Source organism: Mercurialis annua, linkage group LG3, assembly GCF_937616625.2.
Source record: "Mercurialis annua linkage group LG3, ddMerAnnu1.2, whole genome shotgun sequence".
Lineage (NCBI taxonomy): Eukaryota > Viridiplantae > Streptophyta > Magnoliopsida > Malpighiales > Euphorbiaceae > Mercurialis > Mercurialis annua.
Window position 1 is genome coordinate 68378539 of NC_065572.1, and position 25667 is coordinate 68404205.

General features: G+C 34.4%; 3 protein-coding genes and 1 pseudogene across 4 annotated transcripts; 1 reads left to right on the forward strand and 3 right to left on the reverse strand.

Annotated features, from left to right (window-relative positions):
- Positions 1–4428: 4428 nt before the first annotated feature.
- LOC126674311 (uncharacterized) lies at positions 4429–7787 on the forward strand. The gene is made up of 7 exons (XM_050368745.2): positions 4429–5016; positions 5152–5238; positions 5341–5556; positions 5713–5877; positions 5971–6024; positions 6111–6257; positions 7160–7787. Exons 1-7 carry the CDS (start codon positions 4780–4782, stop codon positions 7535–7537), a joined length of 1284 nt encoding a protein of 427 aa, XP_050224702.1. The 5' UTR covers positions 4429–4779; the 3' UTR covers positions 7538–7787.
- Positions 7788–8014: 227 nt separating this feature from the next.
- LOC126672906 (pre-mRNA-splicing factor cwf23-like) lies at positions 8015–10560 on the reverse strand (annotated as a pseudogene).
- A 6459-nt stretch (positions 10561–17019) lies between these two features.
- Positions 17020–20303, reverse strand: LOC126675265 (arginine-specific demethylase JMJ20). 2 transcript variants are annotated; one of them, XM_050369876.2, is made up of 9 exons: positions 20000–20303; positions 19756–19911; positions 19040–19202; positions 18773–18890; positions 18530–18599; positions 18364–18444; positions 17964–18020; positions 17725–17836; positions 17020–17540 (listed from the first exon to the last, which is right to left on the reverse strand). In XM_050369876.2, exons 1-9 carry the CDS (start codon positions 20207–20209, stop codon positions 17107–17109), a joined length of 1401 nt encoding a protein of 466 aa, XP_050225833.1. In that variant the 5' UTR covers positions 20210–20303; the 3' UTR covers positions 17020–17106. The 2 variants fall into 2 exon arrangements, with proteins under 2 accessions (XP_050225833.1, XP_050225834.1); XM_050369877.2 differs by lacking the exon at positions 19756–19911.
- A 1030-nt stretch (positions 20304–21333) lies between these two features.
- On the reverse strand, positions 21334–25278 carry LOC126673330 (leucine-rich repeat receptor-like serine/threonine-protein kinase RGI4). Its single transcript, XM_050367428.2, has 2 exons — positions 22135–25278; positions 21334–21990 (listed from the first exon to the last, which is right to left on the reverse strand). Exons 1-2 carry the CDS (start codon positions 24971–24973, stop codon positions 21494–21496), a joined length of 3336 nt encoding a protein of 1111 aa, XP_050223385.1. The 5' UTR covers positions 24974–25278; the 3' UTR covers positions 21334–21493.
- Positions 25279–25667: the final 389 nt, after the last annotated feature.

Here is a 25667-nt window from a genome sequence, read left to right on the forward strand (position 1 = left end):
CGGTTCAATTTTGAATATAAACAAACTTTAATGAAATTTTAGTGCAAACCGAACTAAAATATTTATAATAAAATCAAATTAACTGACTCGCTTGGTTCGTTTTTTTTAATTTTCCGATAATTTAATTTAATTCGGTTTAAAAAAATACAGTCGTTAGTTCAATTTTTTTTTAAATCAGTTCGGTTTAGTAAAATAAATTCAATTCGTTTTAGTTAAATTTGAACTCAATGCACATCCCTTTACTATGATATTATTAATCAAGACTAAAACGACTGGTTGAACAAGAAACAAGCCATTTGTCCGATCCAACTTATTCTAAAATTGGAAATTTGGTTAGATCTAGCCTATAAACTCAAAGTAATTCAGTGGTTGAATTAGAAATTGACCCGATTAAACCGATGGTGAACCGGAGATTAAACATCCGGTTAAATCTGTTATATTTATAATATTTAATTAGTTGAATCGATTATTGAACATGTTGAATCGAAAATTAGAGGCCTCATCCGCTCGGTCACCAATTCAGCTTTCAAAATACTGTTTTTAAATAATAATAATTTATCAATATAGTCTATGTCATTTCTTGATTTTATCTAATCTTTGCTTACTAGGCACCACTGGATAGTTTTAGATTAAACCCAGATTTTTATTTTCAAACCAGAAATTTTAGTTCACTGTCAAATAAGTTACTCATGTCCCTTAAAGTCCTACACCTAATTGACTATGACATCACATGCTGTAAATGGTGAGATCATTTGGCATAAAATTTAAAAGATCAGACTGGGGCTGGTGATTAAAGGGGATAGGACCCAAATGCATTAAAAGTTTTGGTTGAGCACTTAAATTGAATTTCAGTCTTTGGGAAATGAAAACATTGGCCTTAGAGATAGAGCTGTTGTTGATGGCTAAGGACACAATTTGACACAGAAATTTGGTGAAGGGACCTGCAGGTATATAGTATAAATTTGGTAACTGTGGTACTATAAGTACCTTAATATGGTTTTTCCATTTTAATTAAAGTGATTAAATTGTTTTTTTCTTCATTTTAAGTATTATCATATTCTTATAAATACATCACTAGTATATTACTTACCCTTCTTACAAGTCATTTCTCTCGTCAATTACTTAAGTAGCAAAAAAAAAAACGAAAAATGAAAACAATTACTTAAGTAGCAAGAAAACAAAAATGAAAAATCAAAATAATATGAAACGGACATTAGAAAATGAGATTTTAAAAGAGCAAAGGACTTAGGTGGAAAAAATATGAAAATATTAAAAACATAAAAAATATTTATATATATTTATATCTATACTATATATAAAAGCACGGATTGGGGGGGGTTAGGCAAATTTACTGAATAATCCTTTTCAGTTTACTACTAAATAAAGGTTTTATAGTCATTAACTAATTAGTTATTTAATTAATCACTATTGTAATTAAAGTCCTAATTAAATTAGGTAGCTAAATTATCTCCAATTTAGTTTTTAGTATGTAAAAAATAACTAAATTGTCTCCAAATTAATAAGAATACCTATCTTTTAATTTGATTAAACTATAAAATTAAAATAATATATTTGGTCAATATATTATTATTTAAATAATTAATTTTTAGTAATAATATCTTTAAAAATAATAAGATAGAAATTTAAATAATAAATATATAATTTAACTGGATAGCTAGGTAACAAATTTCCTAAATAACAATATCCAGTGGAGCTTCTTGCCGAGACAGGGCAATCAGTTGGCTGACTGCTTAGCTGCTGGAAGAAATTCCTGGGGAAGTGATGAATGTGTGGATTGGTTAGTTTTGCTGTGTTTGTTTTGTTTCATCAAAAGAAAAATAAAAATAATAGAATTCAGTAAATAAAAAACAATTATAGGTATTTCATAATTTATTGATTTTAATAACATATAAATGTGCCTTATAGTATAGATATTGTGTTGGATTTTAATTGGCTGCCAAGTCTTTTAGCGTGAAACCGAACAAGTAATTGATTTCTATTTCATTGTAATTCAAGTCTTATAAGGCACACTATTTCATAGTAATTGATTTCTATTTTATTTAAAATATGTTTATTATTATTCTTTACCAGCTTATTTTTAAATATTATTGATGTCAATCAATTTTAAAAATTAATAAATTAAAATATATAATATTCAATTAAAATAAATTGTTTATAAAATAAATTATCATAATTATATTAAATTTATTTAATATATAAATTAACGAGTCATACTACGAGCCACGTGCGTAGCACGTAATGCGAAACTAGTATATTAAAAATTATAAAATATTAGAAATATTAAATTTTATTTATACATGTATTACAGTTAATAAAATAAATCAATTATAACTAGTTAATTTTTTATTTTTTATTTATCAAGACGGTATGAAACATTTAGAATGAGTTTCAGAGGGTTTTTGATTTCCATAACATTTCGAAAATAAAAAACAAAATTTTCTCAAAGTTTTCGTGTTTCATAGTCAATAGCAAATGTGTACAATGGACTAAGGGTGCATATTCCGTTCAAACCAAATTTAACTATTTTCTAAAAAATAAACATAATCGATCTAAAAAAATTATATACATTAGATTCAATCAAGCCGAATTAGTAAGTTTGATATTATAGTTCAGTTTATACTGAAAATAAGTTAATTTTTTTTTTATTTTTAAAACTTGACTAAATCGAAAATTTATTTATTTTATTTTATTTTAAAATGAATTAAATGTGTTTGTTATTGAATTTAGTTCAATTTTTACACACTTTAACACTGGACCACTACCAAATTGGCTGTATGATCAATTATCGTTGAGTCCACACCTAATAAACAAATAATGAAATGAGAACATGAGATTTTTAACAGAAAATGCAAGAACCACATGGTCTGTTATCAGTCAACCAGAAAATCATGATTAAGAACTTAATTAATACCAATAAACTGAAGCTAATTTAATTTTGAACAGTAAATTGAAGCAAAGTACACTCGACCCTCTGATAATTGATACACATGGTGGATCAAAAATTTATTAATTATTAGAATTATTAATTTATTGAATTTATATAAAAAAAATTATAAAAGATATTTTAAAGCATCTACATTAATAGACCTAATATTAATATTATATTATAAAAAAACTAACTAAATACACTTTACAATCACTCAAAAGAATAAAAAAATTATAATTTGATGGTATTTTAACTTCCACTTTATGAATTAAGGTTAGTATTACCTCAAATAAATCATCAATCGTTATATATTTCTTTAAAAAAATCTCTCTAATAATTAATATTCATGTAGAATATATTTTAAATTTTATTAATTATAAAATAATAGAATTATTAATTATCCGACGTGAAACGAAGTTGGTTCTCTCAATTTTCTATTAATTATTAGAATTATTAAGTTATAGAATATTAACTATTAGAGGGTCGACTGTAAGTCAAAAGGAATTTTGCACTCACCAGAAAAGCATACAATTGACGATCATGAGATGAGATTTGTATAACAGCATCATTAGATTTGGACCTACCAAATTGCCAAATGTGGTCTACAAAATTTCCCACTTCTTCATAGTGGTAACACCATAATTAGTTACCACTTGCTAGTACAAAGAATTTGAACAGAATAGAAAATACCAAAAGGGTAAATGAAATAACAGAAATTAAGACCATAGTTTGGTTCATTGCCTTAATAAAACTGGAAATTCTTGATAAACTCTTATGAAATTAAGGGTTATTTGTAAAAATAACAAATTCCAACTTTTTATATTTTTAACGATTTAAACATGACTTTTAGAAATTACTAAAAAAAAGATCTAACTTTTCATATTTCATAGCAAATTTGACGGGTTTGCAATGTTGAATGGCATCAAATTACTACGAAGAGTGGAAAGTTATACTACTTTTTTGCAATTTTTAATCGTTATTTTTTTCTTCAAAAAGACCATAATATAAAAGAATAAAATACAAATTAAGTCAAGTATTTTAGCACGTGTTGCAATTACAACATAAATTTTAAATTTTGGCATATTAACAAGAATTATCATATTTCTACAATTCAGAACACCTAACAATTTTCAAGAAATAATTACCGATGATATGGATGCTAAACAATTTATATCTAACATTATCAAAATTTTAAATATACTATAATTGCAAAAGACGCTAAAATTTATGATTAACTTAATAATTAACCCATAATTAGAAGAATAAAAGATTGATATTTGGTTCCCTTTATTTCCTCAAAAACAAAACCAGAGAATAAATGACATATGACTCATATGACAGAATGTAAATTCATTTCAATAATCAACTCAAGCTCTGAAACCAATCAAAGGTTAAATAATAAATTTCCTTATTTTGACCATAACTTGAAAATTTACAATGTCTCAAGACTTGAAAAAGTACAACTCTGCCCATCAGGCTCTATTTTAAAATGCTCATGCCTGTCTGAAGCTTCTTTAGTGTCAGAACACAAAACCAAGACAATAGAATCTGAAAAACATAGAGAGAGAAAGCTAGTTAGAGAGAGAAAGTTAAGAGTTTATTTATAATTTGGAAAAAAACATTGAGCTAGTAAACAAAATTAGTTGTTGGTATTTTATTTTTCTTTTCTTCCTATGTTTTGTATGGATATGAAGAAGAAGTTAGATTCATTTCCATGGACAAAACTTAAGAATGAACCATTTTGTATGCTACATAGAACAAGACAACACTAATATATACAAAAACAAGAAACAACTCAGAAACAACAACAGTTCTATTATTATTCCACACAAATGGCTGCTTATAACTCTCATTGTCATAATCTCACTCACTCAATGATTCCTTTTTTTGTTGTTTTCCTTCTTGTTTTTGCTTCTCCTGTCCTTACACATGATCAACTGATCAACTCCGATTCCGGCCACCGCTTTCCGGCTAATCAGACGTTCCGGCCGGATAAAGAAATTTTGAAGCTCAAAAGAATCAATGCTTATCTTAAGAAGATCAACAAGCCTGCTGTCAAGACAATTCAGGTACTTCTGTCTTAATTGTTTATATGTTTTTATTTATATGTAGTTATAGCTCAAATAGTATAAGCGGTCTGGCAGCAATCTGCTGGGCCGTGAGGTCAATTCTTCAAAAAAAATTAACTTGAGTTGTTGTTGCAGAGCCCTGATGGTGATATAATAGACTGTGTTTTATCTCATCATCAACCGGCATTTGATCATCCAAAGCTTAAGGGATTAAAACCATTGGTAATTATTATTTTCTGTTTGTTTCTATGGAAAATATTTTCCTAGAATGTTTATTTTCATTTGTAGCTGCCATTTGAATGCTAAATTTGGATGATTTTATAGGATCCACCAGAGAGGCCAAAAGGTAACGAGACTACAGAGACAGCAGCAACAGAGAGCTATCAGCTATGGAGAGATTCAGGTCAATTATGCCCGGAAGGAACTGTGCCGATAAGAAGAACAGTTGCAAAAGATATTTTAAGAGCAAATTCTGTTAAAAGATTCGGCAGAAAATTAAGAAGACATGTAAGAAGAGATTCCTCAGGCACTGGTCATGAGGTTAGCAATGAAAAAATTATTCGATCCTTTTAAAAAAAATTATTCAGTACTCATCGATTTCGCACATTTTAGAGCCGGGTGAGACGGCCACCCCACCTCGCGCCATCCTTGTTTGAGCTTTTGGGTATTGATATGAAGTCTTTAATTATGTTGCAGCATGCAGTTGTATTTGTTAATGGAGATCAATATTACGGAGCAAAGGCGAACGTAAACGTTTGGGCGCCACGCGTCGCCGATCAATACGAGTTCAGCTTGTCACAAATTTGGGTCATCTCTGGTTCATTTGGCAATGATCTAAATACCATTGAAGCTGGTTGGCAGGTAGGTTTATACATGTTCAAAATGATTTGTTTTTTATTCATGGAACTAGATTTTTTACTGTGCATAGAATGTTATTTATTTATCTCTTAACAGGTTAGTCCTGAGCTATATGGAGACAACTATCCAAGATTCTTCACTTATTGGACAGTAAGTCTGATATTATATAGTTCATTAAATTTTAATGATTACTTAATTAAGTAAAGATTAATTAAGACATTGGTATTTAATTGCAGACTGATGCATACCAAGCAACCGGATGCTACAATTTATTATGTTCTGGGTTTGTTCAGACCAACAATAAGATTGCAATTGGAGCTGCAATTTCTCCAAGATCCTCCTACAATGGCAGACAATTTGATATTGGCCTAATGGTTTGGAAGGTAAATTTTTTCTTTTATAATTTTGGATTGTTTTTCCTGTTCATCAAAAGCTTTTAATAATTCATGATTTTGACTAAAACACATATTTTCTTGTTTTTTTTTGTCTAATAATCATTTTAAAATCAAATATTCTCTTTATTTTTCTTGTCAAAGGGGTTTCTTGATGCTGTCAACTTATTCAAAATGTTTTCTTTATTAAAGATAGGTTCTTTATTTGATTGACTCCAACTGGCTTTTGGGTCCTAACACACATTTTCTTGTTTTCTCTTCTCTTATTTATTTGTACTTTTCTAAGATAATTGATTTTCATGGTACCTATATTATTGCTTTATTGCAATTTGATGACCAACTTTGATTCGTCTAGAATTTAGTTTTTAAATTTTAATTTCATTTCAAAGGTAGATTTTTCAGCAAAAAATGTATATGCGCTAGTCAGTTTTTGGTATTTCCTGCCAGAAAACACATACACGTAAATTTCCTTAAAAACTTCCCGCTAAAATACGCTTATACACACGTGACAAACTTTTAGACAAGAATAAGTTAAAATTGATTGCCATGTGGCAAAATAAGCCAAAATCAGTTAGTCATGTATGCAATTCAAGTTAAAACAAATCAAAATTTAATCACTAAATTACAAAACGGTGATACTTTGAGTACTCCCAAAAGTTAATTACCCTATCTTTCTACATACATTGATACCTAAAGCCATCACTAGGGGTGTGCAAAACCCGAATTAATTGAACCAACAAATTCAGTTCGATTTATTTTGATAGAAAACAAATTTCAACTCACTTTTCGTACAAACAGATTAAATAACCGAGCCGAATGCACACACATAAGTAACTTCTTTGCCCTACTACTACTACTAGTACTAAAATAACAAGGTAGTACATTCTATTTAGGATCCAAAGCATGGAAACTGGTGGCTGGAATTCGGGTCAGGACTATTAGTAGGATACTGGCCAGCATTTTTGTTCAGTCATTTAAGAAGCCATGCAAGCATGGTTCAATTTGGAGGAGAAATTGTGAATTCAAGATCCTCAGGCTACCACACATCTACTCAAATGGGCAGTGGCCATTTTGCAACAGAAGGATTTGGAAAAGCTTCTTATTTTAGAAATTTACAAGTTGTTGATTGGGACAATAATTTATTGCCATTATCAAATCTTCATCTCTTGGCTGATCATTCAAATTGCTATGATATAAGGCAAGGCAGGAATAATGTTTGGGGAACTTATTTTTACTATGGAGGTCCTGGTAGAAATGTAAATTGTCCATGAAGATATATATATAAATTGGCATAGCATATAGAGTAAGATTAATTCTTTGCGCAATTTTTTTTTGTTTTTGACTACTATAGGGCTTAGCATGATTTGGGTATTTTGATTTTTTTATATATATATGACATGCCCAGTCTTTTTTTTTTGTTTTTTTCCCACATAAGATGTCAATTTTTTCCATTTTTGGGATTATGTAAATTTGGGAAACACAGGTTTGTTAATAACACTGGATTGTGTGTGAGTTTGTCCATGTTTGTGCTTCATGAACTTGTGAATTGAGATCAATTAATTCATAGTTATAATTTTAATTAAGTATGGATACTATTTTTATTTTGGTTCAATCAACTCTTAAATTGTACAAAATGAACTCGTTCATTGACCGCAATAACTTAAATTGGAATAAATTGACCAATTTAGAGTATTGCCTTAAATTAACTAAAATGGTCAAGTGTGAGTTAATTGACACCGACTTATAAATTAAGGGACCACATTAACTCTTTGTTCGTTTCTCTTCCGTGCAGCCGCTAGAGAAGAGAGATCTAAATGACAAAAACACCCTTAATAACTAGTTAGTAGTAAGGAGAGCTAACACAGTAATCTTGCCATTAATCTATGAAAACAGCTTAAAAATAATTTCTACATCCCCAATTATAACATTTGAATTTAAAATTGAAGAACCACACTGACATTGCATGTGGGCAGCATCAAGAAAGATAATTATTTATTAGCATACTTACCAAAATGAACCTTCTTTTGATATAAAAGTAAGCCATCCCAAGTTGCAGGCCAGTTAGCTGAAAATAAAAAATAAGAAAAATACAGCAATGTATCTCAGTGGCCACATTTAATAATTTTGTAACATACAAAAATAATCAAAACCAAGCTTAGCTTTTCCAATAAAGTTCTGTCCTTTTCCAACATCTCTTAATTTAAAATTAAACAACAATTAACGCTTTATTGTGTATCGCATCAAAAGCAAATAACAAGGCTCATACTTTAAAAGCAAAACCTCAGATGTCCTCCTTGCAAGACATGAAATAGGAGCAATTGCAATTAGTGATTAATGAACCGGAATGGACCGCTCAGTTGTCCAGTCCAACTAACCAAAAAACATCCGGTCCAAATAATTAAAAGAACCGAAAATCTAGTCCAACTGGATTGGAGCGGAAAAATTGGACTAATCAACAGTTGAATTGATTGAACCGGCAGCTTGGCTATGAACCCTACAAGGTACGCCCAGTTTATTTTATAATTTTACTCAACTGGTTCAACCGGCAATTCAACCACCATATCAGAATGCACTCTATATGATTAAGCATACGATTAACAAACTGTATGTGAATGCATTGCTTCCATTGCTTTGCTTACAAGATTTGTGCTATTAAACCTCAGGTTTACATACACACATAATATTTAGTTATATACGACAATTGGAAAGCTGTAAATTCCCTCGTACATGCAAAACAAAGCTAAAGGATAAAGAAAATTCAGCTCTCAACTCCATAAATTGGTAAATGATAGGGAAAAATACATACCTAAGTTGTTGGTTTGACTCAATTTGTCATATAAAAAATAGCCAAATTACTCTAATTACAATGACTTCATAAGTCATAACATTACAGAAGTAGCCAAATTTGCACTCTCAAGGGAGCAGAGCAGCTAAAATAATTTCCTCAAGTGTTACCGAGTTTTGCTATAATAAAGTCTACAAAAACAACATATCAATAAGTAAGTAAATGAACAATTTGTACAGTTTACATGGTCAATATATCATCTCACACAACAATCTCTCATGAGTCATGACTATCTATTCGCAGCTTAGCCCAAACCAATATTTATTCATCTTTTATATAAATAGGAATATACAGTTACAAAGTTCAGAATCTAAGAAATCAGGAGAATTTGTTGCACTAATCACTGAACTGCAAACCATATTTTAAGTTTACATGTATTAGCTGCAAGATTGCATTGACAGACACCTTCAAAATCCTCGCATATGTCATCACATATATCCTCAAACCTCTTGCTCCTATACAGTGGCGGACCTAGAAATTTTTATAAGATGGATAAAATTGCATTGAAAGTTTATAAATGAACAAAATGGACAAAATATAAATTTTAAGGTGGGCAGTGCTACAAATATTAAGACAAAAAAATTAGGGTTAATTTTTAAAAAAATCACGAACTTTACACGAAATTTCATTTTAATCATGACCTTTAAAAGTTGTCATTTAAAGGCACGGACTTTCATTTTATTTCAAATATATCACCAAAGTAAAATTCGGTGTATTTTATCTGATTAAAAATTCCTAATCCTAGATACTCTAACTGAAAGATAATAAGATTTGATGTTGATTAATAACTTGGGTCTTTCGTTAATGGTTTAGTGAAGAATTTAGTCAATAAAAATATACTGAAATGATGAATTACTACATTCAGTCCTTTACATTACAACCAGGAGAGATTACAATACTCGACGTTCTGCAGCAGCCTTTTTTAATTTCTCTAAGATGGAATCTTCATATAACTTATAACCAATTCCAACCAATTTGTTTCGACGAGCAAACTCTGCAGACTGTCGGACGCTTGGATGGTCTGCTCGCATAGTTGGTTTAACTGGTACTTTATTTACATGCATTGCACGAATTCTTTCTAATTCTTCTTTAAGCTTCCTGGCTATTGTTTCTTCTTCTTCACAGGCCTTAGAAACCGGGTGAGATGCGAATGCTGCTCGCTCTCTTGCTTCAAGATCGGACACCATCTTTTGTCGTTTGGAATCCCTCTGAACATATCGCTCACGCTTAACTCGGAGGAGATCATCAAATAATTTTCGAGCTTTATCATCTTTTAGAATCTCATATGAAGACTTCAACTTTTGAAAGTTATGATGAGCATTTGGATCATCAGGCCTCTTATCAGGGTGCAATATTAACGCCTTTTTCTTGTAGGCTTTTGATATTTCATTTGCTGTAAGCTTAGTAACGTAACCCTAAAGCTTCATAATGGTTAGTATCAGCATCCATGATCTTCCCACACCACAAGACTCATCTGATACTGTTCGCGTGGAAATATTTCCAAACTCGAATCTTTGAATTTATAGATGGGTACTGTGTGGATCGATGCTTTAACCGGTTCGGTTCGAAAAGTTGAACAGGGTTTGATTTATTTAAATTAAAACATTAATATGGAGGTTAAGAAACCCAGGCGAGATTATTGTTTGAACTACTCCTACTCCTAAATTAACCAACCGCGGGGGTTGGGGATAGAAAAGCGCAGGGCTTTGAAGTTTGTGTTTGATTGATAATTTGAGTTGTCGAAAATACAAACCTAAAGCTAGCTATTTATAGGGGACAACCCTAAAATAGAAAATCTAGTTTAATGAGATACAATCTCTTATTTAGATAAATACTAAGCTAATTAAAAAGATAATGACTGAAAATAAGATAATAACTGAACAAGATAAATAAATGGCTTTTGGGCTCAAAAACCCGAATTAGCCCATATGAGCTCTTTTTGGGTCAGTGTAAACAATGCCCCCTACGTCTTTTTAGCTGGATGTCAAGTAAGGTGAAGAGACGTATTTTCGTAACGTTCCTTGAAAGCAACGATTAAATTTAATTTATATTTTAATCGACAATCGGTCATTTAGACCGAATAATTTTAGCCGATCCAATTTTTAGAACAATAAATCGGCGATCTATATTTTACTTGGTCACAACACAGTTTTAGTGGCCGATCTATGCAATTTTTCATCACAAATACCATGATCGGCCAAATTGATCGCCATGTATGGTTATGTGTTGGCCCACTTTAGTACTTGAATTTTTTCTTTTGTAATTGGAGAGGCGAGCAACATGGGTAGCTTTCTAATCGGCCCAATAAGTCCACTATATGGTATAATCAGTTTACATCTTTCATGTATTTTGACCAAGAAGATAAGTAAATGATGATTCCCACTTTCACAACCATTTTCTCGCCCATGTCATTCAATCTATACCATCAATGAAGTCCATATGCCACCTTATAAATGTTGATTGGTTAACAATTTAGCCAACACATCTATTAGTTCTTTTCACTCTGCCAAATGCCAATACATATTTTCCATGCTTATGTGTCTAGCCGATCATCATATATTCCAACCATTATGTCAATTTTGACAATGCATTAATCGGCCATGTTTGTCATGAAATGCGTGTTGTCATTTTTATACGTTCAAAATACTCTTTAATCGGCCACATCTCTTGACATTGATATCTTTAATTATCAATGATTGGCCGATCAAATCATTGTCATTTAAACCAAAATTCAATCTCACTTATAATCAATCATAAACCAAAAATTTAATGTCATAGGCGATTCATTATGGCCGAGCAAAGAGTTTGGTTGTTACCCAAGTAAATCTCTTCATCCATGCTTCATTGTACTCGCCCTTTGATTGCTAAAGAAGACAAGTTCGCATATGTAACCTCCATTCAGACATTCAATTTATGTGACCTCGACATTTGGACTCGTCTAACTTCGGTCGGTCACTTTCACACCGTCTTGGTTTAACTACTCGGCTAGGGATTGCTCGTGCCCCCAATATTTTGGTTCACCCTTAAAGATCGCCCATCACCTACTTAATAACCAATATGGAATCGCCATAGCAAAGGACACAATAAAATATACCCAAGGAATCAACAACATGAATCTCAAGGCCTTATGTCTCGCCACAACATACACCCCAGCATCTTAATCGCATACAAGTAATCTTGACATTTTGCAACCCAAATAGCATGACAACCCATACAACTTTCAATCGGCCGTTGGTACCGAAAGGCTATCTCATCAAAATCACCCTCATGGATGGGCACTTGGTTGTACACCAAACGTTACCATGGTGTTGGGCGACCGATGTTGCCATTACTTTTTGATCTTAGAAAGCTCAGCGTATGGGGCGATTACATCGCCATCATGAATCGCCCTTTGACATGTCTTGTTGCAAAAGGAATTGGATAAGATCAAAACCTTAGTGTCATGACTCGCCCTTTGTTGGTGCTCATAATGCTCACCCTCTACTGATACTGTTGATACTTGCCTTCTGGGGGTTGATAATACTCGCCCTCTTGAAATTAAAGTATACTCAAAAAATGAGGGCTCAGAAGGCTGAGGACGTGGTACTCACCCTTTGTTGGGGTACCAAGGGCTTGGTGTTCGCCCTCTATCGAGATTGATAATACTCTCCCTCTAAAGTTTGAAGAAGACAAGTCCCTCAATGTAACCTCCTTTAAAGAGATGCTCAACCACCTCGCCATACAAAGTAATCACCCACTAGATCGCCCAAATTTCAAAGAATCAATTTAGAAGGACTCACCAAGCGAATGACAATTGGCTATGCCCCTCGGCATTTTGACTTGTTTTGGACGCCGAACTTGTTTGGATGTTGCCCTCATTTAGCCGATACCCCTTGGACTCCGAGTCTATTTGGTGTTTGGGGCAACTCGGCCCTTCTATTGGCAATCTTGACAACATGTTACCCTAACAAGACTTTCGTCATGCCCTCAGCTCTTGACTCGCCTAAAGGTATATGGATTACCTGACAACGTGCAACCCACTTCGCCAAAAGGTATATGGATCACCCTCTATCGACTTCATTTTGAATGATCACCGACGTGGTCAACTTGAAAGGACCCATCAAGGTGGATAGTGACTGATCGTGCCCTCAACATTTAGATTCGCCCAACGCCGAATAATTAGTGTAGTACTCAGCATCTAAAGATTTGAAGGCCAAGGACTCGACACCTGGAGACTTGGGGGTTGAGAACTTGGTACTCTCCCTCTTGTACCTATTATACTCGCCCCTCTATGAAGAATCGGTATAAGGGCGAATGCAAATATTCACTAACCAATTTTGGATGTCAAACTTGTTGGGTTGTTGCCCTTGCTCAACCAACACCCCATGGACTCTTGAGTCCATTCGATGTTTGAGGCAACTCGGCCCTTGTACTGGCATCCTTGATGATACGTTGCCCTGACAAGACTTTCACCAACGATTGAGATACTAGTACTCGCCATTATCTCCATTTGAATGATCGTGTAATCACCCATCATTATTTTGGTGGTCTCACCCACTTGATTCATCACTCATCAAGTACCCGCCGATTTTTTGGGCTATCACACTTATGAAATCGGCACGTGACCTTGAGCATCGAGTGGTAGGTAGGTCGCGGACATAGTCATTTGTCTCCTCATGTACTTGTTTTGGATGCTCGACTACGAGGTCGACGGTCTTTGTCCCAGCGGGGGGTGCGTAAGTCCCCATGCGGCTGTAACTCGACAATCATTGTTCTAGCGGGGGGTGCATAGGTCCCCATGCAGCTGTAACCCTGACTTGTCACCTTTTGTCATGATCTCCTCCAAGCCTGAGTTTGAATCGCCCGACGATGCGCAACCTTCTTCAGATTAGAACCTCTAGTACCCAACATACTCACCCCTATATGAAGACTCGGCATATGGGTGATTCAAAATACTCATTGACCCATTTGGATGCCGAACATGTTCGGTTGATGCCCTTGTTTGGCCAATACCCCTTGAACACCAAATCTATTCGATGTTTGGGGCAACTCGGCCACTCTATTGGCAGTCTCGACGATATATCGCCCTGAAAAAACTTCCACCAATGATTTTATGAACACTTGTTAAGCTACCAAGATCCTCCTTTATCTCCCTTTGAATGAGCGTGTGACCATTCATCATTGTTTTGATGGCCTCACCCATCTGATTAATCGCCCATCAAGTACCCGCCGATTTTTTGGGCTATCTCATCACTAATGAAACCGGCACGTGACTTTGAGGGACGAGTGGGAGGTAGGTCGCGGACATTATCATTTGTCTCCTCCTCATGTACTTGGTCTGGATACTTGGCTACGAGGTTGACTGTCTTTGTCCTAGCGGGGGGTGCGTATGTCCCCATGCGGCTGTAACTCGACGGTCATTGTTTCAGCGGGGGGTGCGTATGTCCCCAGGCAGCTGTAACCCTGACTTGTCACCCTTGGTCATGATCGCCTCCAAGCCTGAGTTTGAATCGCCTGACGACGTGCGACCTACTTCGGATTGGACTCGGCTATGTTAACAAGTGCACCTGTAACTTTCCTTCGCCGTTCCGGTTTTTGTGCTCACCATAAACGCGTCCCCAGTGGAGTCGCCAAAAGATGTTCGCGTGGAAATATTTCCAAACTCGAATCTTTGAATTTATAGGGGGTACTGTGTGGATCGATGCTTTAACCGGTTCGGTTTGAAAAGTTGAACAGGGTTTGATTTATTTAAATTAAAACATTAATCTTGAGGTTAAGAAACCCAGGCGAGATTATTGTTTGAACTACTCCTACTCCTAAATTAACCAACCGCGGGGGTTGGAGATAGAAAAGCGCAGGGCTTTGAAGTTTGTGTTTGATTGATAATTTGAGTTGTCGAAAATACAAAACTAAAGCTAGCTATTTATAGGGGACAAACCCTAAAATAGAAAATCTAGTTTAATGAGATACAATCTCTTATTTAGATAAATACTAAGCTAATTAAAAAGATAATAACTGAAAATAAGATAATAACTGAACAAGATAAATAAATGGCTTTTGGGCTCAAAAACCCGAATTAGCCCATATGAGCTCTTTTTGGGCCAGTGTAAACAGATACAAAAAGATTAATTCTTGGAGCTGCTGAATAGTTAGCACGGACACAGGCTAAGGAGATACTCGGACACAGTAAAACGGTGTTATTTTAAAGTTTTCTATGTAAAAATTGAAATTTTATGTTTGAATCGTTTCTGAAACAGAACAGATTTATAGTTAAAGTTTATAGTTTCCTGATTGAAATTGGAAAATACTGTTTTGCACTGTCTGTTGGAAATATGGATTAAGAATGCGGGTGTGTTTACCACGCCACGTGGCATACACACGCTGATGAGCTTCCTAATGAGACTTTTGGTTTTAGAAAAACTTCCAATTTGGCCCTATAGTTTCGTTACTTTACCAAATTTTTCATCATAAGTTTCTTAAGAGATTATTGGTTCAACGATTAACAGTCTATTTTTCCAAAATAGATTTTAAATTCCAAGCCAAATTATACCATATTCAATTAATATAAATATTAAAAAAAATATTATTGACGGACAAAAATTTAATTATTGCAATTTTTTTATGCCAAATAACCAAAAAAGGCCAAATCTTTCATGAAAATTTCACGAAAGTTCAAACCTTTCAATTTTATTCAATATATCCTGAAACACATGATTACCTTTCAATAATGTCCAACTATATAATTTTGCTCATGTGGCGCCTACATGGCGCTAGTGTGGCAATGCCACACATCAGCGCCGCATAAGCAAATTTGTGTAGTTGAATATAATTGAAATGAAATTTTGCGTTTCATGACAAATTGGATAAATTTGAACTTTTGTGAAACTTTATGAAAAATTTGACCTTTTGTTTTCATTTGGCCTTTTTTAAAGGAGTATTGTGTATTTATTAAATTCACGCATTTGTAGCACATACTAGCTATTTTCTTTAAATTTTAATTATTATTGTTGACTATGATTCTTCGCAATAATAAATTTAAAAAATTAGTCTACTTGAAGGAATTTTTTAATATGAAAATAAAGATAACAAAACAAGTTGTAATAAATATATTTTAATAATTATTTTATGTAATTTATTTATCATATTTTAAAAAAAAATTCTCATCCAAAATTAATATAGGTGTTTCTTTCTTTTATTGAAAGTCTCTATAAATCAGTAAAGTTGACGAAGATAAATTGTCATTATCTAGAATTTCTTATAAATTTTACTTATGCAAGTGGGGCTTCTCAAGCGGTCTCTCTAACTCGCATTCTTCCTCTACAATTTGATTGTACTGCATTTTATTAATGCTTTCTATTAAATGATTAGGTACGTTATATTAGCGTGGTTTGTTCAATGATTTTGGCACTTCAATTCTGTTTTTGCAAAAGGTACGTGTCGTTGGATGATTGGTCGGTGTACTAATTTACCAAAAAATAAAAGTGAGTTACTGACATTGCCAAGTTTTAAAGTTTGTGTTGTAATTGAAAATTAGAATAAAGTTCGTGATTTAATTTGCAATTAACCCTTTTATAGTTACATGAACTTTAAAACTTGACAAATAAATAACTAGCTTTTATATTTTGGCTAATTGGAACGTCGAGTTATATTTCGTTGAAAAACTGCTGATGTAGATACCAGAATATATATTGTTCCAGCAGCAACATCAACATTTTTTTTCAACAAAAAAAATTGATAAGTGATTTTATCAAATTTAAAATTCATGTTATAATTATAACCATATTAAAGTTCATAATTCTTTTTGCAAGACATACCGTCTCTTACTCCAAGGGTAAGAATAGGAAAAGCCATCCCCAAGGGCTAAGAATAGGAAGGGCCATAATTACCAATTATAGGACTGCAGAATCAACCGTTGATAATGCCATAAAAAAATCACAACCTCTAATTTTTCTTTCTTTCATTCAAAAAAGATGGACAAAATACTCTACAATGACTTCATCAGCTAAAATCAACTCTTCAAAAGTTACCAAATTTTGCTAAAATAAAGTCTACAAATTTAACAAAGTCATCAAGTGTACAAACTGAAGAGCTGCAGCACTCCATAAAATCAGCTGCCAAAACTTCCTCTGCGTCTCTATTCCTACTCTCTTGTTGTTGTTGTTCATGTATCATACTATATATCCTTCCCATGTCACTGCACTGTTTAACAAACTTTGGATCATTCAAAATTTTCTTCATATCCAAGAACCTATCGTTTCCCTGAACACCTTCGATAGACCTCATTCTGTGTACAATTTCCTGTATAGATGCTAAATTAACAGCTAATTGCTGAGTCATTTTGGATGATTTGCAGTTTGCAATTTCATTGTTCCCGTGTTGACCGTAGAGTTGGACCACGTTCGCCAAGAAGAAGCGTGCAAGGAAGATCAAGAAATCGGTGAAGTTCATGCCTGTAAACACATTAATAAATGAATAATCTATAGATATTACAAGGTTTACTCGCAGCTTCGCACAAACCAATATTTATTCACCTTCTTAAAAAGAGGAATGTGCAATCTACTGAGTTCAGAATTTAAGAAACCAGAAGAAGTTTCGAACTAATCACAGAATTCCAAATGATATGTTTCAGGATACCTGTATTAGCTGCAAGATTGCGTTGACAGACGCCTTCAAAATCATCGCATATATCCTTGATGTCCTCTATGTACTCCTTCGCCTCCCTGTAGTCTCTCAAAAGCAGATCCCACTGAAGGATTACAAAATCAAGAAAGGTTATTCGAGTGTATCTTTCTCTCATAAACTACTTTTACGTACCACCCAAGATAGGTTATTCAATTGTATCTTTCTCTAACGAACTACACAAATTGGCTTACCACCCAAGAAAGGTTATATGCATTGAACCAATTGTGGTTTATTGATATTGTATCTTCCTGAAAAGATCATAAACGCATGTTACAGAAACATTAATATGAATTAATATAACCATAATTCCTTAGCTAATGTGAGTAAACAGAAATCAAATTTTTCATCCCATATGCCTTAGCATGCAACATATAATGAGAAAAGCACATGCAAATGAACCTTCATATGGCATATTTCATATATCCTATCAGACATTAGGTTTTAAAGTAAAAGGCTTAAAGCGAAGAGATTCTTCCTCTAAGTATTAATAACTTCCATACTCCATAGTTAGAGGGAAAAAAGCATTGCAGCCAGAGTCATATGTGTATGTGTTTATGAACAAAAATGAATACAATAAAGGAAGTAAGATACCAGATTATGAACTTGGTGATACCATCCGCTAGGCACAAAGATAATTTCATTTTGATTCTGAATACACTCCAACCAGATAGCCTAAGCCCATGATAGGAGACAGACGTTTAAACACAATAGTAAGAGTTGAGAAAGTACAATACAAAGATACAGAACAGCCTCTTACTTTCTTAAATCCCGGAAATTGTGTTTCACTAACATCATCAAAAATGTTATAAACTGTATTCTTCATGTTCCTGGATCAGTGGAGACGCAGGCATAAGGAAAATTTATTCTCTTTTTTATCAATGGCAAAAAAAAACACACTAAAAGCCTTAGGCAATGTATTGCATAGCATGTCTTATGCCTGCTGACTGGGTAGAAATAAAGAACTGAACTTTACCCATATAAAACAAGTAGACATGCATACCTGTCATATACAAGATGACATTGAGAAGGAGACAGAAAAACCCATTTCTTTTTTCCACATATATTTGCTGACCAACTGTATGACCTAAAAACATCTGCATGAAGAGGAGTCCAAGATCCTGCACAGATAAGTGAAAAAGCACATGTGTTATTCATGTTCAATGTTCAATTAAACCAAATTCAAAAGTAGATGTCCATAAAGGAAGTGCAGATTCGGCGATGTAACTATCAAGAAATGTAAGAGAGTCCATCACATATATCCTCAGACCTTTTGCTCCCATATAAACAAAACGATAGTCAGAGCAACAAATTTCATTGCTCTCTTGATATACATCAGGATTCTTATGCATCCGATGATGGTCAAGATATAGGTTGAGCCAATCATCAGAAAAAAATAGTGGGGTTCTGTATGCTACATATTCTGGGTATTCCTGAGAATCAAGACGAAAGAAAATAAGAGGAAATGCGTGAACATTGAATCGTCAATTATCTAACACATGCACTTTGAACAACATCTGATGAATGGAAAAATTACTAGCTCCTCGCAAATATCTATTTTATTGTACAAGGGTGATCATCAAATTCTTCTAAGGTTTACTTGAATCTGGCAACAAAGTATCTTCTAAAAGGTTCTCGATATTCCTATTAACTAAAACAAGCACCACAAAAATGCATTACTAAATCATATTGCCCATTTTTGCCGTGAACGTAACGGTATAAACTTGCCTTCCTGGCCACAAATAGGCTGCTATGCAACTTTGCACTTCAGCCACGAGAATACCACATCAAGATAGGGGCCGAGTCCGGCTAAAGAAGAATGTAAGTAATGCAAATTCATAGAAGATAAATAAAAACAAAATGCCTACATAAAAATCTCTCACATCCTCTTCTTAATCGAACTAAATTCCATCTCCACAAAACAAACTAACCCTAAAAAAACTAAGATGGCAAAAACAAGAATAAACTGAACATAAAATTCAGTACCTTTACAAAATGCCAGTCCTTCAAATACAGCAAAGAATTCTCATTACCCTCGACACTTGATGCATTATTAAACTCAATCCAATGCTCAATAAACTCAGAAACAGTCATTTCAACTCTCTTCTGATCACTAAATTCTCTAGTCCCACAATTCGCAACCTATAAAAATCCCAACTTTAAAAATAAAAAAAAAAACAATTTCATTCCAATTAAAATAAAGAAGAAACTGAAAAACCCGGGTCCTAACCTGAACTTTGGATTTACCGAAATGGGTGGAGAAGAAATGAAGATTTGGAGCGTCATCATCAATGACCCAATCTTTGCAAGCTCTCCAGTTATCCATGAGACCCGTTAGCACAACTGGTTGGTTCTTTGCTAAATATCTATCGACAAACTCGTTGTAACTCAGTTCTTTACCATTCACTTTCTCGATTTCTCCTTTAATCTCAACACCCATATTTCCCTGTTTTATTATTAATCTCAATAAACCAAAGCTCCAAGCTCTTCTAATTTTTCTGTTCTTGATCAATTCGATTTAATTTACAGAACAAGTAATTGTTTTAAATTTTTAATTGTATTCGAAGGGTAATTTACTCTAAAAGTACCTTAAGTTCTTTATCTCCCAAAATAGTCCCCTTTCTTTAATTTATAACAATAGTAAAATCCTTTTCTTTTCTTTTTTGAGAAAAAGTAAAATCGCTTTCTATGGAATATTTAAAAAATCATCACTTTTCTTTTTGATAATTGGGGAGATAAAATGTTAGCGCTTATATAATTTGAGTTATAATTTGTATGTAAGAAATAAAAATTCAATTTTAATTGTATCAAACTAAAATATTTTGTATTAATTTATTTTATATGACATGACACGAACTTCTTGATTTTACATGAATGAAAAATTATTTTTACTGAATATTTGCTAAAATAAAAACCACTATAACTTAACAAATATTGAAACTGAACCTATGTCATTATTTGTGTTAATTTTAAAAGTCTTAATAATTTAAAGATATTTTATCTTTTTGATTTTTTGTATTTTTAAAATTGTTAATTTGATTTATAGTTCAATTTTCAGTTTCAAATGTAGCCAAATTATAGTGAAAAAATCTAAATATTTGAATTCTTTTCCATTTTAATTTAAATAAATGACGGTAATTAAAATTAAAAATTAAACAACAGACTAAAATTGACAATTTCAAAAATTTGAGCCATATGAGATATTTTTCCAATGATTAAGTAAATATAAAATGATTTATGAGCGGAAATGCAGTTTATGTACCCACCACGTGAGGAAGAGAAAGACAGCAAAAATAGATGGAATTATGGGCCAACTGCTAATCGGACAAGCTACTAAAATGTTGTTTTCAATCTCAATCAACGGTTCTATTACCTGTCTGCCTCCCCCACTTATATCAAGTCTTCATTTACATTACTCTTTTCTTCTGTTCATACAAAAATCTAATTAAAATTGATATGTTTCGTATCAATAATTTTAGGTGAATGTTTCGTTTTCGTGCTGCATAGTCTAATAATAGTCTCCAATTAGAGCTTTTTTGTGCTGATTAATTTCATCTTTTTCCGAAAGACAAAAGTATACAATAACCACATTATTCACTGCATATGCTTGATTCTAATTCCAAAAATCCAACTTGCTGACATTTTTGTGAAGTAATTAAACAATTTATATATGTGGGGATCATCAATCATGTAATTCTCTATTCTAAGACAACAGGTGAAGGTTTTATTGGTTTTTCGGATCGTAACTAGCCGATGATGACGAATAAGCAAGTGAACAACGCGAAGATCCTCCTTGAAGCATTAGCAATTGCGCAGGGGTCACAGAGGATGACGTATGCATCGGAGTTTCTGTTGTTTTGGTGGTCGGCTGCTTATGGGCTTCACTTCCTGTGGAAGCTTCATTTCGAATTTCTCTCAACAATGCAGCCACGTCTTTCATTGTCGGGCGATCCTCCGGCTTATTGCTGGTACAAAGTAGAGAAATACCAAGTGTTTGTAACATTTCTTGTATTTGTGTATCAGGATGACCTTGTAGTTTCGGATCAAGTATTTCCACCGGATCTTTTTTGCTCTTTAGCTGCTCTCTTACCCATTCTATTACATGTTGCCCGTCGCCAATTGATGCATCCACGGGCTGTTTTCCCGTTAGTATCTCTAAAACAACAACTCCGTAGCTATAAACATCGCTCTTCTCTGTAATCTTGAGCATACTAGCATATTCTGCAATCACAGTAAAATCAAATTAACATAAAAATATATATTGCATTGGAACTAAAACATTAAAATGTGAAACTTAACATAGTATTCGATAAGTTTCCGTGCATTATAGATGAATCATAACTCGATAGCATTGAAAAAACTCACCAGGCGCAATGTACCCATACGATCCTGCGAACTGCGGATTAGCTGAGAACGAGCCAGGCTCATCTTCCACCAGTCTAGCCAACCCGAAATCCGCCAAACACGCCTCATATCGATCACCGAGCAAAATATTATGTGCCTTGACATCCCGGTGCAAAATCGCGGGTACACAATCATGATGCAAATAAGCTAATCCTTCTGCAACACGCAATGCAATTTTAAACCTCGTTTCCCACTCTATTAATCCAACATTTCCTCCATGTAGCAGTCCACCTAATGTTCCATTACTCATGTAATCATAAAATAGTAATTTAGTTTTCCGGTTCGCTCCCCATCCTAATAACCGAACGATATTCCGGTGCCGGATTCTAGCCAGAGTCGCAATCTCCGACGAAAATGCTGCTGCTGAATATTTGTCCCCTGCCTTAAATCTTTTAACTGCTACTGTTAAACCAGAATAAAGAGTGACTTTATAAACGATGCCGGTTCTTCCGCGGCCAATTATGTTATTAGCTGTTAGTGACCGTTCCACGTCATCAATTGACAAGTCGAGTTTCTGATATAAAGTAACCTCCCACGGTGGTCCCATCTCAACGTCTGTGTCACAGCCGTCGTTATCGTAATCACCGTGGGACCCGTGGCCACGTTGTTTTTTGCTTGCGATTACGATGTAGAGCGCCGCCAGGAGAAGTACACACGCTGTGGAGAGTAACACCACCATCGCCACACGCGCCGCAGCCGCGTGTTCAATGCGGCTCTGACTGTCGTTGCTTCCGCCGGCGCAATTGCTGCCGGAGAAGCAGAGGTCTGGATTCCCGCTGAGAACACTGAGAGGAAGCTTCGAAAAGAATGGCGTTTCAGGCACGCGACCGGAGAAATTGTTGTGCGAGATATTGAGGACGACGAGATTTTGCAAGCTCGCGATATAGGTGAGATCTCCGGTGAGCTGGTTGTGTGATAGATCAAGTATTCCTAGTTTCCCCAACGCCGTGAACTCTGACGGAATTTTATCAGTGAGTTGATTACAGCTCAGATTTAAAGCAATTGCCAGCGACGGGAACTTCCCGAAACTTGACGGAATATTCCCCGAAAACTGATTGCTACTCAGGTCTAATAACTGAAGCTTTGAGCAGGAACCGAGTTGAACCGGAATAGCTCCTGAGAATCGGTTCTTAGAAAGAACGAGTTTAGTGAGTGAACTCAACTCACCAAGACTTGGACTTAAACCGCCTTCGATTAAATTATCAGATAAATCCAGTAACTGAAGAGAAACAAGCTGGTCTAATCTTGATGGCAAGTTACCAGAGATTGAATTCGAATGCAAATCGAGGAAAGTGAGATTCCGGCAATCGGAGATAGCCTCCGGTATAACACCGGTGAGACGGTTAGATCCAAGATCTAAGAAGTTCAGGTTGCTTAAATTCCCAATCTGCCATGGAATTGAACCGGTGAGCTTGTTGTCGTTGGCGCGAAACCGAACCAGAGACGAGCAGTTACCAATGTCGGGCGGAATTTGGCCTGATAGATTGTTGGAGAGGAGTAAAAGTTTGTTGAGTAGCTTCAGCTGAAAGATTCCTCCTGGAATGGGTCCCAGTAAGCTGTTCTGAGACAAATCAATAGCTTCTAAATTATGACAGTTAGAAATAGAGGCGGGTATATTTCCTTCAATCTTGTTCTGCCAGAGAAAAAGTAGCGTCAGGTTTGATAAGTTGCCCAATTCTGAAGGAATCGCGCCGCTTATTTGGTTGTTATCGAGCTCGATGTGAGTCATTTTCCGGCAGTTACCTAACTGTATTGGAATTTCCCCTGTTATTTGATTAACGCTTAGTTGAAGTTCTTGAAGCTCTGTTAGATTGCCGAATGAGGGGGGAATTGAACCGGTCAGCGAGTTCATCGATGCGTCGATGACTAGCATCTGATTGCAGTTTCCGAGCTCCGGAGGAATAACACCGATCAAATTATTCTGCCAGAGTAGTAGGTTCTTGAGGTTTCGAAGATTGCCTAATGTTTTTGGGATGGATCCGGTGAGTGAATTTTCGTAAAGGTAGATGTTTTCGAGCTCGGTGCAGTCACCGAGCTCGGGTGGGATTTGGCCTGATAAAAGGGAAGTGTAAATGGCAATAGTTTGTAGTTTCTTTAACTGACCAAGACTTGAAGGAATAAAACCAGATATGCTTGTTTCAGCTAGGCCTAATAAGACTAAATCGCTACAGTTGCCAATTTCTGTAGGTAATGGACCTTCAAGATTCTTGTTTCCACCGGCTCTAATCACTTGAAGATTCTTCAACTTGCCGATTGTATACGGCAAGCTCCCACCGAGTTGATTATCATACAATACTAGCCATTTCAAACTGGTAAGATTCCCAATTTCAATCGGAATCGACCCTGTAAGTTGATTCGAATTGAGATAAAGCTCTTGCAGCCTCAAAAGACCGCAAATCTCACTCGGAATTTCGCCTGTTATGACATTATCACTCAAGTCAAGATAAGTCAATTGAGGAAGTTCCTCCGCAATCTGTTTCGGAATGGAACCGGTAAGGTTGGTTCCGGACAAGACCAGCTTATTCAACGAAGACAGCGACGAAAAATTAGTCGGAACTTGACCAAACAAATCGACGAATCTCAACTCCAACGACACAACCTCATTGTTAAAATTACAAGCGACTCCATACCAACTGCAAGGAGTTTCATCAGAAGCCACCCAATTATTCAAAACCTGAGGCATTCCATGAAAGCTATAATTCCAAGAAAGAAGAGTCTGCCCCTGTGGGTTTACAGACAAAGCTGGAACAGAAAAATGGAATAGAAGAAGAAAAAAGAGGGTCCATGGATTTACAGGCATTAGGGCTAGAAAACTACGAAACCCAATGAGAGAAGTGTAGCAGAGAAGAAGGGTTTGAGCCTAGGGAGAAACGAAATCATGTCTTGTGGGCTAACTGTTTTAAATTAAACTCGAGTGAGAGGATAAAGAAATAGAAAAAAAATAGCAGAATCTGCGGATCCAAGAAACAGCTAGGCCATGATGTTTGTGCAGAGAGTAATGGAATTTGGGTTAAGTAATTGTTTATGGGGGAGGAGAAGGGAAGATAACTGTATTTTAATTTTGAATGGGTTCAGTTTGTGACTTGTCTCTACTTTTTGATGTCAGCTTTTTATCTTTTTCTGTTGCCTTATTGCCTTTTTTTCTTTCTCTTTACATTTTTGTTTTCTTTCTCTCTTTTCATTTTTATTTTCCTAACATAATCTAGAATCAAGTTATAAGATTATTACAGATCAGTTCAGCTCGCCATCCGTGACTTTAAAATACATTATTAAATGATACTGTTAATATAATTTTATTTGCTAAATTTTTAAAATATTTCACAATGTATTTAAAATAAGAGAAATTCTTAAATAGACTCAGTCCACCACGTTATCCGTAGACTAAACCAATCATATCATAGCACCTCATTAAAATGAGGGTATTCTTGTAATATCATTATTCAAAAGTGTATGCAAATAACATTGAAATTACAAGAATACCCTCATTTTAATGA

What these genes read in the sequence shown, in the direction of transcription:
- LOC126673330 (XM_050367428.2), bottom strand. Translation starts at nt 24,973, where the DNA reads ATGCCTGTAAATCCATGGACCCTCTTTTTTCTTCTTCTATTCCATTTT. An exon ending in GTATGGGTACATTGCGCCTG is followed by an intron (nt 21,991 to 22,134) that starts GTGAGTTTTTTC and finishes CTGTGATTGCAG; the next exon opens with AATATGCTAGTATGCTCAAG.
- LOC126674311 (XM_050368745.2), top strand. Translation starts at nt 4,780, where the DNA reads ATGGCTGCTTATAACTCTCATTGTCATAATCTCACTCACTCAATGATT. An exon ending in CCTCAGGCACTGGTCATGAG is followed by an intron (nt 5,557 to 5,712) that starts GTTAGCAATGAA and finishes ATTATGTTGCAG; the next exon opens with CATGCAGTTGTATTTGTTAA. An exon ending in TTGGCCTAATGGTTTGGAAG is followed by an intron (nt 6,258 to 7,159) that starts GTAAATTTTTTC and finishes CATTCTATTTAG; the next exon opens with GATCCAAAGCATGGAAACTG.
- LOC126675265 (XM_050369876.2), bottom strand. Translation starts at nt 20,209, where the DNA reads ATGGGTGTTGAGATTAAAGGAGAAATCGAGAAAGTGAATGGTAAAGAA. An exon ending in TGTCATCTTGTATATGACAG is followed by an intron (nt 18,600 to 18,772) that starts GTATGCATGTCT and finishes CCACTGATCCAG; the next exon opens with GAACATGAAGAATACAGTTT. An exon ending in CATATAACCTTTCTTGGGTG is followed by an intron (nt 17,837 to 17,963) that starts GTAAGCCAATTT and finishes GTAATCCTTCAG; the next exon opens with TGGGATCTGCTTTTGAGAGA.